The sequence below is a fragment of the Trypanosoma brucei genome, chromosome 8 (genome assembly GCF_000002445.2).
Source record: "Trypanosoma brucei brucei TREU927 chromosome 8, complete sequence".
Classification (NCBI taxonomy): Eukaryota; Euglenozoa; class Kinetoplastea; order Trypanosomatida; family Trypanosomatidae; genus Trypanosoma; species Trypanosoma brucei.
In genome coordinates this window covers 1,460,043-1,476,925 of record NC_007281.1, presented here as the reverse complement: position 1 = coordinate 1,476,925, position 16,883 = coordinate 1,460,043, and the positions used below count along the sequence as shown (strand labels likewise).

Sequence of the window (16,883 nt, the reverse complement as noted above, 5' to 3'; positions counted from 1 at the left end):
GCGGCAGTAGTTTGACACCTTTTCGAGGGGGAAAGAGACAAAAAAGGAGAAGACAAGGATTAAAGGGTGCACCCAAAGGAGGAAACACACGGTTGGTGTGCAGTGATGCATATCAAGTTGCACAACAGTGCAGACTCAAAACGGCACTAATGAACCAGATGTCAGACATGCAGCTACGATCTACACAAACAGTGACTCTCTAATGCCGAAGGATAGGCACCGCAGTGCACGTACACAGCGGCATAGATTGAAATACTACATAAAGGTTATACATTGATTATAATGAAAGACATTTAAGCGCAGCGCTACTGAGTGATCTGCGGCATCGTGCGGCCGCGGTACTGCTGGCTCTGGAGCATCTTAGATCGTTTCAGCTCCTCGCGCTCCGCGGCAATCTTCACCTCCTCCTGCTTCGCCAGGTGTGCACGGTACTCCACCATCTTGCTGCGGCGATCCATGTTGCCGGACTCAACCTCCTCAGCAGGGTGAACAAAATCGATACCAGCCTGGTTCAGCGCATCCTCAGTAGGTCCAAACATCTCCAACGCCTGCGCCATCTTGTCCTTCAGCATCTCCAACTCTTCCTCCACCTGCGCACGAAGTTTGTATAGGTCTTTCTTCTTGTCGGAGTGTAGTTTCGCGTTGGGGTCAAAGGTCTCAATGGCAAACTCCAGTTGAATGTGTGTGGTGCGGATGTTGCGATCAATCTCCTCCAGGCGCTTTTCTTTCTTGTACACAAGCTGGCCAAGAGTTTTGTACAGGCGACGGAATGCCTCCAGGTACTCCTGGTGCACCTGCAGCCGAAGGTCAGACAACTCATCGTTCGTCTTGTCATGGCGTGACTTGACGGCACTGCAGCCCTCGGCTACGATCTCCTCCAGCATACCCATGCAGCGAAGCGCAAGGTCGCAGTTGTACACAGACAGTTCCAGCAGCTTTTTATGCTGGCCACATACATCGAGGAACTGTTGGTACTCCACCTTACGCTTCTCCTCGCGGTCGTTCTCCTCAATACGGCGCTTCACCTCTTCAAAACGCTCCGTCCCAAGGCGCTGCAACACGCGCTCCAGTTCCTGAATGCGACGCCATGCCTCGTCCTGTTTGTCGAGGTTCTCGTGGATGAACCGCTCCGACTTCTCCTTCTGCGTGGCGAACCGTTTCATGGCTTCGGCGTCCTCCAAGTCAGCTTTCTGGATGGCATCGTGAAGGTTACGTAGGTCGTCCTCGCAGTGTTGCTTAAGGCGGCGCTTCGCGTCCTTGATTGAGGCAGATTCCTGAAATGACTTCTTCTGTACCTCGTGGATCTTACTGAAGCTCTTATTCTCATCCTCAGTTTGCCCAATGATGCGAAACTTGTCGGCCACAAGCTCCACAAGGTGCTCCAACAGCTGCGCCTTAATGTAATACTGTTCCTCAGCAATCGCCATCTCACCATCGGCAATGGCAACATTACGGATTTCGTTCGCCTTCTCAACGGCTGCAAGTTGGGCTTTGATCTGCTCCTCGTTCCCAAGAAGAGCCGTCTGCACAACAGCCACGTTCATCGTGTCCTCAATATTCTTCAGTGCAGCCACAGGAACTTGCGCCATCTCAGAAGCGTCGAGCTGGGACCGGCGCAGTTCGTCTTCGATTTTCTCCAGTTTGGCGATGGCATTGTCGATCATGCCGGTGAAAGACACCGTGCGAGTCTTGTTGTGATGTTGCTTCAGTTCGTTCATTGTCTTCTTGAGTGCAACAATCTCCATGAACTGTGGCTTGTCCTCCGGCTTGTACAGTTCACGCACAGACATCTCAAGACCACAGACGCGCATCAGCTTCTTGATGTCATACGCCTCTGTCAGGCTCCACTTCGTCCCACCCTCCACTGAGGCAAGCAATTCATGCGCTTTCTCGTGTGCAGCCTGCAGCTTCTGCTTCTGCGTCTCACTCCACTCGGATACGTGCAGGTCCTGGACATATTCCTCATTCGAAAGGCAGGCGGTCTTCAACTTCAGGTTGTGAATTTTCTGCTTGCGGGCGGCCTCCAGCGTGATATCTGTTACCTCCGGGACGGCTGGCTGCTGCTGGTCCGCAGGACTCACAACACCTTCAACTTCCTTTCCGCTCATTGATGCTTTATTGCTTTCTTTATCTACAAAGTTAATTCTCTTATTATTTGATACTATATGTTGGTGAAAAAAAGTGATTGATTTATATGGTGGTATTCATGTTTTTTTTTATATTTTGGTTGTGGAAGTTATTTCTTTTTTTTAAAATTAATTTTTTTTATGCGTTTCGTTTTCCCTTGTAGATGCCCTATGCAAGTCCGCGCTTTCTTTGGATTTTAATTGCAGTGATCAAGCAACAGAAGTTGTTCCACTTGTTTTTTTGTGCATTTGGACCGTAGATGTTGTTGGACATGTTTATTGAATGTCCCACCTACCTTTTCAGTGCGGCATAAAAGTGTCACCCATGCGGCCATCACAAAAGCCGTTTGGTTGCAATTGTTGTTAGTGCAGGCGATGATCCATGCGAGCAGTCCTTGAGGAGTATGAAACAGTGATTCCTGCAGCCATGTTATCGCTAACTCGCTGTGTTCAGTTAATGGTTCAAGTAGACTCCAACACGCAGTCGCCTCAATGTGGTGGTCTTCAAGTTTTGTCGACAATTTTAGATGACCAAAAAGTTGCAGTTGTTTGTTAATACCACAATCATTCGTGATCACACTGTTGGGATACAGTTTGTGTAGCCGCTGTGCGAGGTGCACCTGGGCAGCTAAAAAGAGGTTGAGGTCGTGAACTACAGGGAGCTGCCACGGTAGGTGTTTCCTTCGACAACTAACATCGGTAGGGCTACGGGGTGTCGATGTCAATTCAAATATGCCGGAGAGAATAAATGCCCTTACCGTTGCCTGGCCGTAGCGGGCGCGATCCTGTGGTGCTGCGAACTGTTGGGCCACGTGGAAGGCGTTGCGCAGAAGCAACCGTGCCCATGGTCGTTGTTTGCCGGCCAGCGCGTCGTCGCTTGCACCAAGAATTGCTCCACACATCACAGCCCACCAAACTCCATGCATTGAGTTTGGGTCTTGCACGCGTACGGCAAACCCCCGTGACAAACTCCACGCTGCCTCGTTTTGTCGCCTGTCCTGAGCACAACCGACGGCATCAACCGTTTGCGTGAGCTGTCTTCTTAGCTCCTCTACGTTGCGAGGAAGCGGGGGCCTGTTCAACGACGCAGCAACACTATCAACCACAGGTAGTCGCTCAGCCTCCTTTCGGAGAAACGAAACACTAACCGCCCCTGAATCGACAGCAACTCCTGAGTTGAGGTAACTCAACCATGCCGCGGAAGCATCGTCATTTGCCCTAGCAAAACTTTCGCCTGCCGTGTGGCACTGCTTCGCCAGGAGTGTTCTTTCGCTTACTAGATGAGGGTCCATTGCGCATAAACGTGTGCACCGCTCGTGCACCCCGCGCCCCGCTTGAGGTGTAAGGGCCACAAGGAGCTCGACCAACAATGCTGTTGGAGGGACACGGTAACCCTCCACGGCGCGCTGCTGGGCTTCATCAGCCACGGACAAAAGCTGCGAATTACTGTTGGTACCCACTACAACGGACAAGATTCCCTGCAGCTCGCGTGCGCCTAAATCTCCTGCAATCGCCCCATCATCGTGCACATCCGAGCCTTTTACCGCAGGTAAACAGCGTGACTTCCCGTAATCCAGGAGTAAACCCCGTACGCAGTCGTCAACTACGCCGCTCAGTAGACGCTCTCCAGCGCCCCCCATGCGAAGTGCGAGGCGGACCATCTCTTCCACTGTTTGCTGGTTGAGCCGCAAATACAATGCAATGGGGTGCGCTCCTCCACTTTGTCCCTTTCGGTGCATTCGGCATTCCATGTCGGGATCAGTGCTACGAAGAACAGGGACACGGACACGAACAGTGTACTTGCGACCTGTTCTACTGTTTCGCATGTGTTTGTGCTTTACCTTTTCGCCTAGATGAACGTGTGGCATGGGCTGGCGCGCCGCAAACCTTAGCGCTCTTCCTACGTGAACCGCAGATGCGGCGAGGCGCAACGCCCCGTATGCAGACCCGCCCTCCAGTAGCACGCGAAGAAGCAATCCGACACCGTCACCACAAACGGAGATGGACCCGTGTGGAAGTAATTTCTCAAAAACATGAATCTTTTCGTCGTGGAATGATGGCAAGATAACGCCCCCGGAGCTTCTTCTTCGGTTTTGGGGGTTGTTGAGCTCGTTTGCTCCACAGTCATCGAAATCTTTCCGCCTGCACAAGAACTCTTCCATGAGCGCCTGCCGTCGAGCAAGCATTTGGGTACCTTCATCATGCAAAAGAGCTATTAATGACATGGCCTCTTGTGCATAGGGACGCATACTGCGCCGCACGCTGGGCCCACCGCGTAATTGCGACTCGCGCTGAACACACTCCATAGGTGAGTCTAATCCACCTTTTACTGCACAGCCCTTGTATTCCTCAGCCTTTTCCCCGCTGAAAATAACGGCAGCAACGGGACTGCGACACAAATTCACCTCGCGGTTCGCTGCTCTCAATGTGTTCAGTAATAGTATGTTGAGCATTGCTGCTGTGAATGCGCGAGCAACGACAGGCATGTGCGTCCGGGCGTAGTCGGACGCAGTGTAAATGGCCCGGTGCTGTTCACCGAACATCTGTGCATCAGTCCACGGAGCCCATCCGGATGCCCGCAGCAACTTCGCCTCGAACTGGACCTCAATATCCTTTGCCAAACGCCGCCCGACTTCCACAAGCACGGGGCGTGCAAACGAGAAGATTCGACTGCCCAACCGCAGTAGGCATACCGAAGCCACCGAGAGTAAAGATTGCATGAATAACCAACAACTAACGTACTGCTGCTGCGGAGAGTCACCAAGCCAACAGGACACCCCACCTGATTGAAGGCAAAGCAAGACACTATACAAAAGTGATTGTTGCCCCGGCTCGGTCAGCATCGCCTGATCTGCGTTCGCACCAAACGTTACAATATTCGACAATAAAGAGACATGTTGCAGCAACAATAACGGCGATGAACGGTCGGAAGGTGTGATGCTCGATTGCTTGCAACTCCTGCCGCATATGTCAATGCCACACCTATGAAGTCTATCCTTCAATAATACAACTGAAGCCTCCTCAAACAGCTTGATTGGGGTCAGTCCAGCCGAGTAACATTCTCCCTGACTGCAACAACTCGCAGCGTGCCTGAGCAGCCATTGAGTAAGAGAAGCGCTCACGATGACGCGGCCACTGTTTCCCCCACGTTCATCACACATCGTAAAGTACGCGCGAAATATAACAAGGAGGTTTCGCACTTCTTTGTCCGCATCGGCGTGCAGCTTATGGTAGTGTTCCATGTTGCGGAGCAAAGAAGTCGACTCGCCATCGAAATGAGGCCCCGATGTCTCGCCGTCAGCACTTTCCGTGCAGGTTACCCCCTCATCATCACCCATTAGTGCACTTACGCACAGTTCCCGCTCCACAGAGAGCAAACCATCCTTTAGGTTACAAATGCAGGCGGAGTTTCCACCCTTCCCTTTACCAGCACGAGATAGAAGGTCCTCAACGCGCCCAACCGTCACCACCTCCTCGTTATTTGTCGTCTCCATCCTCAATGCTTCGAATATCGTGGAAACGATAATGTCCAGAAACATCTGTAGGAGCCTCCCCACCGCAGCACAGCTTTCCCTCAAGGGTCGTAGCCCCCTCTCATCTCCTTCGGCAATGCCGAAGAAGTAACTGTGAAGAAACTCCGGTTTCAGTACCTCCATCTCCGCAGGGTGCCACCACGGGCAGCTACATAGACGCGCTTCCTCGCAACGGCCCAGCCGCAACCACTGAACGCAAGCGGTAGATGGATGTGTAACAAACGCGCAGTTCGAAGAGCCACCCTGTGAGCCGCATCCGCCCTGCAGGGAACATGGGTGTAACGATTCTCCGCCTCTCAACAACACGGCTGATCGCCGCCGTAAGCGCTTCTCGACACGCCGCCTCGCAGGACTCACTACTGATGCCGTTTGTGGGCGTGTAGAAGCCGTCGACGGTGCCACGTTCTTCCTAGGGTTCATCTCAGAGGTGGTTCCTTCAGCCGGTGCTTTCTCAGGGCCAGCAGCGGCAAGAACTCCAGCCAGTGACGAGGAAACCCCTTCTTTGCACCGCCTCAACACACGCCGCAGCATTGGATTAGTTCCCTCGCTAGCCACATCCATTGGTGCGCGGCCCAAATCATGGCTCGTTGGTTCAGCGCTCAACCGATGGCCATCGCCCCCGGATGCAGCACCGAACTCACCCCGCACGAATGTCACTCCCATTGGCCAATGTCCGGCGGCGCTTGACCTCGCCGCCTCCTCGGTGAATCGCCGGACGTCATCGGCCCGACCAACAAAACGCACATCCCTACGATCATACCGAGCACCGAAGCGGGTCTCGAGTCCAGGAGATTCTTTAGAGCCAAGGCCAATGATATTTCGAGCATTTTCCTCAATGCAACGGTCGAAGGAAGCTGCTGAAATACGGTCGCGACGCAGCCGCGCCTCGGGGATGGTCATGCCGATTATGTCACGAACATTGTCGCAAACGCCCTTCTTTTGTCTGTTGCCGGTCTTTCTCCTACTCGCTACCGGGTGGTTGTAAGTCCGGCAAACGACGGTTCGACACGTAGGGGCAAATATGGACGTCGTATGCCGCAGCATAACACGCCGCCTCAGATGCGCGGTGTGGAACTCGTAATGTACACATGTACATGTGCGTGAAAATTAACATCCAAAAACAAGGGGAAATAGTAGTCGCAGCAATCAGTAGACGTAATACAGCGATAGAACTAAATAAATATTGTGATCTCGACAGAAAAGAAAAAAAGAACTTCGATTAGTCCCACATGAAGTGACACCTGTGGGACAGTAGCTCTCGGTCTCCTCACCCCCTGCCAGGTACGTGTTGCATGATATTCACCTTTTCACAGTTAGTGATTAGACAAGGCATGGTGTTGTGACAGGGAGTAGTAGACCATTAACGGAGGTCACGGCGAAACAACTCACAATAGAATGGTCGAGGGGGGAAAACCTTCGTTAGCTACGCAGACAACTACCCTTCCGACACCCCAGAATCCCCTCTCTATCTCTCTCTGGCTCCCGCGGCGGTAACAACCGCATGGCACCCAGCACTTCCTCAACCATGGTGTTACCGATGAGGTCCCGTATCCCATCTTAGCGCCCGGGTCCCCACAAAATCGTATATGCTGCCTTAACAGCAAGCCTTATGTTCAACTACGATTCTAACGTGCGACTCATGAGCTTCAATGCTCTCGCAGCAGTGAAAGAAAAATCAAGGAAGAGAGATGCGGAGAAAATTAATAGAAGTGGAGAGAATTCAAACGTGGAAACATATATATACTTGGCGGAGTAAAGCAAACGTAAGACACGGACAACTACCCCATTTAACTACCATTAATGTAATCCGAGACCCCCGAGTGGGCCACCCCGAGAGACGAAATAAAAAGGACACAGCCCGGTAAACCGATGTACATGGAAGAGGGGGAATTATACGACCGAAAGAAAAATAAACAGATAAAATCAAAGAAAGAGAAATAGTACAGGACAGATATCCAAAGACCTTGTTGGATATACTCCGAAACCAGAAAACAACAGACCAACGCAGCGAATGCAAGACGCGTCAAGGGAAACGCTGTCATCCACACACTCACGCTGGTAACCCCTCCTGGGGTTAAATCTCTTATCACTACTGGCTTCACACACGCATGTGCAGCGCACCCAATGCCTTACGATACTTTCTCTTACACGCACTTAGTGCTCTTCCTCGCATATTAGGCTCTGGAAGGCAATACATATTCTTCCACTGTCAAGCCGTCTAGCAGTAAACGGTGCACGAAGGTGACAGTCTGAGGTGGCACATTGGGAAAGGAAGACGCAGCACTATCACTGCGTGCGCGTGAATTACAACAGTAATAAATATGTATACGACGATAATGACAGCATTAATGATACAAGAATACAAGGGAGGCGTACTTACGCTTAAGGATGTCTGCTGCACGCACTGCTAACCAGTTACAAATAAATACCGATAAAATAGTACCCTCTGTGAGAGCTAAGGTGATCTACAAAGGAAACAAGAATGAGACAAATAAAAAAAAAATAAATGTTAAATTCGAAGAACCCGGGTCGTGTCAGCCACTTTTCACTATCAATGGCTTTCACTTCATTGATTTGTGGTGCTTGTTTTTACCTCTTTGTTTTCCACCATCCTTCCCCTACATGCTACCGCACCGTTAACACTATCGTACGATCATCCATCTTCGTGGAGCTTACAAATAAACAAGAGTTACAAAAAAAAAAAAGAACACTCCCTCAACATGCACTTGCATTAAAATAAAGCTCAATGGGTACACCTGAAAATGGAAAATAGGGAGGGACGGAGCTGAGCCCCCAAAAAGCGTTCATCACAAGGACCTCCTCCGGAGCGCAGTAGTCGATACCACTGAGGCGGTAGAGTTTCCCCCACGATGCGTCTTCGGCAGAAAAAGTTACACAAAAAAGGTGGCGGGGTGGCCTAAGCGCTGGAGATGGTGAAAACAATCTCCCAAACGCCGCACCCCTTCCATTTTTTGAACCCTTTGCCTAACGCAGTTTGGCCTCACCATTGTAACCGCACCCACCACATGAAGGTACATACACTAAATAGTCGATTGGAGTTCGCACCGAGCACCATGCGGCGGGACAACTGACTCCCCTGCTTCATACTACCCCCAAAAAAAAATCCACTGCGTACTGCACCATACCGAAACCTCGTTAAAGCACGTAAAAAGTAAAAACGAAGGTAAGACAAAACGTGTGTAAATATTGCGGAGGTACAGTACAGAAACGAAGTAGCAAAGGATCCTCCTTGGGTATATTGCATATAAGGCTCATTCAGCGATCCAACGACAGCATTACTCCCTCCCAAGTAAGCAACTCACTCAGTGACCACCCTGACTTGAAGGCTGGTATGTTTCCCAACTAGCAGGTCAGAGACTCCTCAGTAAAGCGAGGAGATAAGTCCGCACCCCAGGATTCCTTTGGAGAATTTACAAATGAAGCCACCACAGCTGATCGATCGGAAAAATTATCGGCGTCCTCAACCTCGTCCGCGATTTTTGAGAGAATTTCCTGCGCAGACTGTACTAAAGACGAAACCGCAGACGCACGTCTTTGGGTTGCCGCCTTCCTTGCGACTGTGGACGACCGTAATTCAACCACCTCAGCCAAAAGCCTAAGTCGCTCAGTGGTACCTTTGGTAAGGTCCTCCGTGACACCTTTGGTAAAGGAAGCAAAAGCAGAAACAGTATCTTGGCATTTCACGCTAAAAGCCTCAAACATATATCCACACACATCAAAAACTCGCACTTCCATATTTTGAACTTGGTCAGACATTGCAGCAACCCGTTCATTGGCGCAATGCAACTCCGCTTGCATTTCATCAACCAGTGCACTATAATAAGCCCCCTTTTCTTCGCACCTTTTCAACTCAACCTCGAGAAAAGCGATTCTTTCTTTCAGGTCCGCTTGGTCAATAAACATTTCCTCCTCCAGTTGCTTCAAGTCAGCGGTCAAAACCACCACTGTTGTCTCAGATTCTTTCAACTGTTGGCGGAGGGTATCCAATGATGTCTCATGTTCCTTTAGACGATTGTCACGATCTTCAACGGATGCTTCAGATTCTTTCAACTGTTGGCGGAGGGTATTCAATGATTCCTCATGTTCCTTTAGACGATTGTCACGATCTTCAACGGATGCTTCAGATTCTTTCAACTGTTGGCGGAGGGTATCCAATGATGTCTCATGTTCCTTTAGACGATTGTCACGATCTTCAACGGATGCTTCAGATTCTTTCAACTGTTGGCGGAGGGTATCCAATGATTCCTCATGTTCCTTTAGACGATTGTCACGATCTTCAACGGATGCTTCAGATTCTTTCAACTGTTGGCGGAGGGTATTCAATGATTCCTCATGTTCCTTTAGACGATTGTCACGATCTTCAACGGATGCTTCAGATTCTTTCAACTGTTGGCGGAGGGTATCCAATGATTCCTCATGTTCCTTTAGACGATTGTCACGATCTTCAACGGATGCTTCAGATTCTTTCAACTGTTGGCGGAGGGTATCCAATGATGTCTCATGTTCCTTTAGACGATTGTCACGATCTTCAACGGATGCTTCAGATTCTTTCAACTGTTGGCGGAGGGTATTCAATGATGTCTCATGTTCCTTTAGACGATTGTCACGATCTTCAACGGATGCTTCAGATTCTTTCAACTGTTGGCGGAGGGTATTCAATGATTCCTCATGTTCCTTTAGACGATTGTCACGATCTTCAACGGATGCTTCAGATTCTTTCAACTGTTGGCGGAGGGTATTCAATGATTCCTCATGTTCCTTTAGACGATTGTCACGATCTTCAACGGATGCTTCAGATTCTTTCAACTGTTGGCGGAGGGTATTCAATGATTCCTCATGTTCCTTTAGACGATTGTCACGATCTTCAACGGATGCTTCAGATTCTTTCAACTGTTGGCGGAGGGTATTCAATGATTCCTCATGTTCCTTTAGACGATTGTCACGATTTTCAACGGATGCTTCAGATTCTTTCAACTGTTGGCGGAGGGTATTCAATGATTCCTCATGTTCCTTTAGACGATTGTCACGATCTTCAACGGATGCTTCAGATTCTTTCAACTGTTGGCGGAGGGTATTCAATGATGTCTCATGTTCCTTTAGACGATTGTCACGATCTTCAACGGATGCTTCAGATTCTTTCAACTGTTGGCGGAGGGTATCCAATGATGTCTCATGTTCCTTTAGACGATTGTCACGATCTTCAACGGATGCTTCAGATTCTTTCAACTGTTGGCGGAGGGTATTCAATGATTCCTCATGTTCCTTTAGACGATTGTCACGATCTTCAACGGATGCTTCAGATTCTTTCAACTGTTGGCGGAGGGTATCCAATGATGTCTCATGTTCCTTTAGACGATTGTCACGATCTTCAACGGATGCTTCAGATTCTTTCAACTGTTGGCGGAGGGTATTCAATGATTCCTCATGTTCCTTTAGACGATTGTCACGATCTTCAACGGATGCTTCAGATTCTTTCAACTGTTGGCGGAGGGTATCCAATGATTCCTCATGTTCCTTTAGACGATTGTCACGATCTTCAACGGATGCTTCAGATTCTTTCAACTGTTGGCGGAGAGTGTCTATTGCGGTGCTTAATCGACTGTTTTCACTGCGAAGCTGCTCGACATAGCCGTAAAGCTCAGTCTCGGTTGCCTTTGATGCGTCCCCAAGCTCTTCAAGTGCCATCTGCATTTCATCTACCAGACCGTCTGTTTTGCGAAGATCCTCTTTAGTTTTGAACAAGGTGGTCGTGAGTTCGGCACATTTCGTGTCAGAATCTTGAAGAAGCTGGTTGATTCTCTCCAATTCGAATTCGTGACTCTTTAAAAGGACATCCACCTCCTCTTCGTGCCGCTTTTGTTCTACCTCAAGCCGCTCCGTGTGTTTTTTTCGACATTCGGCCAAGAGGTTTTCTGTTGCCTCTTCGTTTTCCTCTATCATTTCTTGCATCCTCGTGTTCAGTTCCTTTAGTTGCTCCTCTAGCATCACCTCACTGTCATACAATACACGACGCTGCTGCTGCAGCTCTAAGTCAGCATCAGCAAGCGACTTCTGATAGGTAGATATTTCCTCCTGGAGTCGAGCGACAACTTCGTCATCCACAGAGTTCATTAGCTGACACTCCAAAATTGTGATCTTATTCTGCAGCTTCTGCAACTCGCTCTGCACCTGAAACTCGACCTGTAATGCCTCTTTCTTTTTGTTATAAGCCTCACGCACCTTGTCTTCGGAACCATCTGCATCATCAAGCTCGGTAATGGGTTTCACTGTGTTTATCTTAGCATGAGTCACGACCTTCATGGCACGGTCAGCGAATCGAAGCGATTGCACGCTGAGACGAGCATCGCGCACGCTGGGTCCAACGGTTACAACGATAGAAGACACGCTGTTTCCACCCAAGTATTCCTTCAACAACTTAGTGAGAGTACTATTACGGAACTCAGGAATGTTTTGACTTGATCCCTTACGCATGGTAACAGCCTCAATGCACGAACCCAATGAAAGTAGCGAAAGATTGATGTTCCGAGCCTCCTCAAAGGGAATGCCTGTCTCTGTTTGGGCAAGTTTAATACGCTCGCACCCAGCAAGGTCGGCCAGAAGAATCTTAGCCGTACGAGGCGCGATGTCTGTCGACTCGAAGGTAGTGTACAACTCTAGTTGAAACAGTGCGTGCGCACGAGAGGAGCGAGCGTGAATGGCGGTCGCAGCAAATGTTCGAAGTGCCTCCGCCCTTTGCAACAGTTCTTCAACATCCTTATACTGCCTCACAGGGATGGACTTAGCCCCAACAACATGAAAGGAATTGTCCAAATAGTCCTTCCGCACTGTCACTTGTTTGCGGTTGCTGAACAGATCAAACACGTCTTCCAGATACACTTCAAGCATAGACACGCACACACGGCATGTGATGCCCTTCTGCAAGCAAGCATCAGCCCGCTCAAAGATCATATTACACACTCGTGGCACAAGGCCCTGCTCCTCCGTCCCCAACGATTTTGGAGGGCCGAACATCGTGTACGTCTTGCCGCTTCCAGTTTGTCCGTAAACCATAATTGCGGCGTTGTAACCTGCTAGAGCGTTCTCAGCCAGTGGCCGGCCAATGGCATCGAAAACACTGCTCTGTGATGCGAAGCCCTCATCCGACGGGGAACCAGTGCTCGAAAAGCACCCGTCAAGCATGAAAGTGTAAACGCTCTTGGGGGACACAACAACCTCCACCTTGTTGTCACTCAGATGCACCGCCGAATGCTGATTATCCGCTGTTTCAGCTGGAGAGAAGGCACGCACTCGAGCATAGACGTTGACACGTCCGTTTCCGCCGGTTTTTGCCACTGCGGGCTTGTGCGCCCCGCGCTTTCCTTTGGGGCTGTCGCCGATTGCACTCCTGCTGCTAACCATGCTCATATCGTTGCCGCTGTCCACTTGACCGCCGCTGGTAGCTGTCCCGCTACGTTTATAGGCAATGGGTCGTGGTAAACCAGGTCCTTTCGCCCTCGGGGAGGCGCCATCCAAGCCTACGCTTCTCAATGCTCCGCTCCCTGTACCTGTACCCGTCAAGGTACGGCGCGCGCTCGAAGCACCACTCCGTGCCGATGTAGGGGTACGCATTGGTGTCGCGCTGCGCACTGGTGTTGACGTGGCAGATGTGCGTAGCTGAGGAGATCGACTGATGCTCGCCGTCGTGCGGCTTGAGTTGCATCGCTTGTACTCCATGATCCCTCAGAAAGCAAAAATTTATCGCTCTCTCCACTCACAGCGGCCAGATTTGGCAGGGAAACTTGTGGTCGGTAGGTAAAGACGGGGAAAACAGCACCCCGAAGTAAATTTCCAATGAGGTGTGTGAAGCCCTTTCTTTCGTGTTCTTCCGCTCCTTCTTCGCTACTCCACTCCCCTTGCCTTCGAACGATGTGGGGCGTGGACCTGCACAGCACGCCAACGAAGAATGGGCACTGCTCGGTAAATAAACTGCGCCACTTGACGGCTAGCTAAAAAAAAAAAAAAGACGTGCAAAAGGGGAATGAAAGGACACCTGAGAACGGACAGCAACTGTAGTCTCAGCAGACTGAGTCGGAGACCGGTACAAAAAGCAATCGCAGGGCTTTTGGGTGGTAGAAAGAGAGGGTCAAGACAAGTGACGACAGGGGGGGAGAGCGAAGAGCATCCCAAAGGGATATGAAGCACAAGCCGTCAGCCTGCTATTCTTTAATATATTTTGAAAGGCGAAACTATGAAACCACAAACAATGGATAAGTAATAGTGAGATAAACGGAAGGAAGGAAGGGGAAGGGTGTGAAGTTCTCCAAACACCACAAAGGGCACTCCTTCCACATCCACCACTTACCACCACGTAGTCGAGCGTGTGAGCATCATGAAATTAATTCTCCACCGACGGCCCCGATTCATGATAGCCGGTAGCATCCGAATAACTCTCGGCATTGTGCTCATTCACATCCCGTCGGCATGAACACGCAACGCGAGTACAAACTTCAAGCTTCTCCATTCTTTCTCCCCTAACCCCCTTCCTTACGGTCCTCATTCAGTATACTCGTTACATTCTCTGACTTCAGGTACTGCAAGGAGGAATGCATGCATACATACATGTACGTGTGTGTGTGTGTGTGTGTGTGTGTGTGTGTGTGTGTGTGTGCGTATACGTAGCGAAAGAACAATTGGATGTGTAAGAACGTGCACAACACATTCGGACCCATCAGCAACAAGACCGAAGCCACCCACGCATCCACAACAGCGCTAAAGAAAGACAACAATATTGACAACAAAAAATAAATATAACGAATTATCTGCCCCACTCCTATAACCTATAGCCCTCTACCTTTTCTTCGCTCGCTTGTTTTCTCATCGCTCCATTCCTCTGCTTACATGTAGCGGCACCACCACGGTGCACGCAAAGTATGTACCGCGAGCTACATCCATCAGCTGGTTGCATTGGCACAATATCAGACGTCTATGCACACACACAAAAAAAATTGGAGGGAATGAAGGGGGTACCAAAAAAAAAAAAAAATAATAATAATAATATAACAATCAAATTCCCCCCGTCCTGCCATCCCCGAAGCGATTAAAGAAGTAATTTCGTGTTTGCACAGCCGTTTTCACTGCATCCGAGGCGCCTTGGGAACCAAACGTCTGGAGAAGCTTCGAAGCGACACGAGGGAGAGACTTGTTTATAACAATGGTTTGGTTATTAACGAGCACGCCCTCATTCACAGGATAATACAGCAGAAAAGAACGAACCTTCACCGTGGAGTCGGATGACATTATGTTTTTTTTTGTTCGCTCCAGCATCAACGCTTTGGCGGGAACCATGCCATCAATCTCCTTGAGATTAAGGAGCACGTTGGAATCTGTTATTTCGCTTACCTTCATTTGAATGGTTATACTATATATAAACCTAATCAAGGTCTTGACCTGCCTAAAAGTGTGTGGGTCATCGCTCGGTTCAAACTTATTTTCACCAGGCTGACAGCTACGCTGATAGTCAAGGCTTGCAACAAGTTCGGGTGTTATGCTGGAAATAGACACACCTGGTAACAAATTCATCGTTTTCACCAAAATAGAGACGTATTTCCGTTGCTCTTCATTAGAATAGACATCTACTCTTGGCACGTTGTTCTCCCCCAACTCATCTCTGAAGCTGGACAGGTTTATCAAGGTGTCGATAATTTTGAGACTATCTTCACTTAAGTTCGTAATCGGACTACAGACGAACCTAAAAAACACATCGCCCTTGTTAAGAACCTCGGAGGCTTCGCATCTCGACAGGAAATCCCACGTATCCGATACGATGTGCGAACGAACCTTGTTCTTTACGTTGACGGCGCGTCCCGTCAACGCCAATATCTGGTAATGCTCCGTTACTTCGGGTGACGGTTCATCCACACCGGACTCATCAGGAGGCGAAAAGGAGCCAGTGTGGCCAAGAGCCTCAAATCGGGGCGAGTTCCAGTTTCTCTCTAGGCCTGGATCGTCGTTAGCACGCACGTTAATGTCTTTGGCGTGGATAACGATGACATCTCTATTCTTAGACGCCTTCTCATTCGCCGCTCGGCAACGCCGGATTGTTGGTATAACCCGTGCCGCCCCCATCTTCAGGAGGGTAGAATTCATCAACCACGCCGCAAAAATCTCTTGGCGCGACATTTCTTCAAGCTCTGCTAGACGAGCAAGTCGCTCTGAAGTGTCCGGAGCTCTCTCTAAGTACTGCAACTGCTCCTTCGAAAGCCACACAGGTCCTCCGAGTCCCCCAGAGGGAGATAGGCACCTGCTGCCAAGGCCGTAACCGTTGCCGACGCGCTCCTCAACCGTAACAAGTGAATCTAACAGACCTATATGAAGAACGTCATCTACGAAGCTGTCAACGTCTCGCTCACTAACCTCATCCAGACCGTTCGTCACCAGGCTTCGACCAACATCATCCCGGGGAGTTAGATTTAAACTGCGCACAGTGTCTGCTAAGGTGGCGTTGAACTCACTAACAGTGTACATGGTCTGATCCATTGGAAAAGTACTGCTTCTGCGGGTTAGACTGAGCATACTGTCCGCATCCCCCCCGGGTCGGTGAACTTCAATATCGAGGGCGGGAAACGTTGAAAACGTAACATTGCGCTTCCGTTGGGGTTTAGAGTTCTCACTATTATCCACCACTGGCATCGCGTTCGCTCCGCAGCAGGATCCCATCAACCGTTAAGAAAAGGGGCAAGCACGCGAGCGGAGCCCTCAAAGACGCGCCTTATGTACACGACGATGTGAAGGGTGGAATACAACCTTAGAAGGGGGAAAGGCTTGTTTTTCCGTCCAAAGTGCCTACGGGGACGAAGGAATGAACTGAATAACCCCAGAAGACGGGCAGAGTCACCAGATCCCGAAGTCCGTGTAGAGGGATGCGACTCTCCAAATAAGTATTCCCTTACAACCATATGAGCAAGCGAAGTATGCGACACGTGTTCACAGAGGACACGTAGACACACATATATAAAGAGGTAGAAAGGAGCATGGGGAAAGCAACAAGTGAAAAAAAAAGTAGATAAAACAGCAATGCCAAATAATGTCAGAACCAACAAAATGGTAGGCAACCGGCGGACCACCAGCCCGCCAAGTAGAAACTCCCCTTGGGAAAGGTAGATGGAAACTTGATCGCGTCACCCCACCTCATATGTGGAACGACAAATACGGCACTGTGCCCGTC

The 16,883-nt window shown here is 49.8% G+C and overlaps 4 protein-coding genes across 4 annotated transcripts, besides 6 other annotated features; all 4 read right to left on the bottom strand.

The window, feature by feature from the left end:
* Positions 1-2,108: part of a sequence feature (Number of repeated genes in array uncertain. Overlapping BACs RPCI93-4A8 and RPCI93-5H5 contain different number of repeats, three and five, respectively.) that runs on past the window's edge.
* Positions 1-7,840: part of a sequence feature (sequence corresponds to BAC RPCI93-5H5) that runs on past the window's edge.
* Positions 306-2,108, bottom strand: Tb927.8.4970 (69 kDa paraflagellar rod protein; the record flags this gene model as incomplete). Its single annotated transcript, XM_842234.1, has 1 exon — positions 306-2,108. The coding sequence occupies one exon, from the start codon at positions 2,106-2,108 to the stop codon at positions 306-308; it is 1,803 nt and encodes a 600-aa protein (XP_847327.1).
* Positions 2,244-2,269: a sequence feature (AT_rich).
* On the bottom strand, positions 2,324-6,703 carry Tb927.8.4960 (hypothetical protein, conserved; the record flags this gene model as incomplete). Its single annotated transcript, XM_842233.1, has 1 exon — positions 2,324-6,703. The coding sequence occupies one exon, from the start codon at positions 6,701-6,703 to the stop codon at positions 2,324-2,326; it is 4,380 nt and encodes a 1,459-aa protein (XP_847326.1).
* Positions 7,841-16,883: part of a sequence feature (sequence corresponds to BAC RPCI93-4A8) that runs on past the window's edge.
* On the bottom strand, positions 9,023-13,393 carry Tb927.8.4950 (kinesin, putative; the record flags this gene model as incomplete). Its single annotated transcript, XM_842232.1, has 1 exon — positions 9,023-13,393. One exon carries the CDS (start codon positions 13,391-13,393, stop codon positions 9,023-9,025), a length of 4,371 nt encoding a protein of 1,456 aa, XP_847325.1.
* Positions 14,280-14,330: a microsatellite.
* Positions 14,688-14,719: a sequence feature (AT_rich).
* On the bottom strand, positions 14,723-16,375 carry Tb927.8.4940 (hypothetical protein, conserved; the record flags this gene model as incomplete). Its single annotated transcript, XM_842231.1, has 1 exon — positions 14,723-16,375. The coding sequence occupies one exon, from the start codon at positions 16,373-16,375 to the stop codon at positions 14,723-14,725; it is 1,653 nt and encodes a 550-aa protein (XP_847324.1).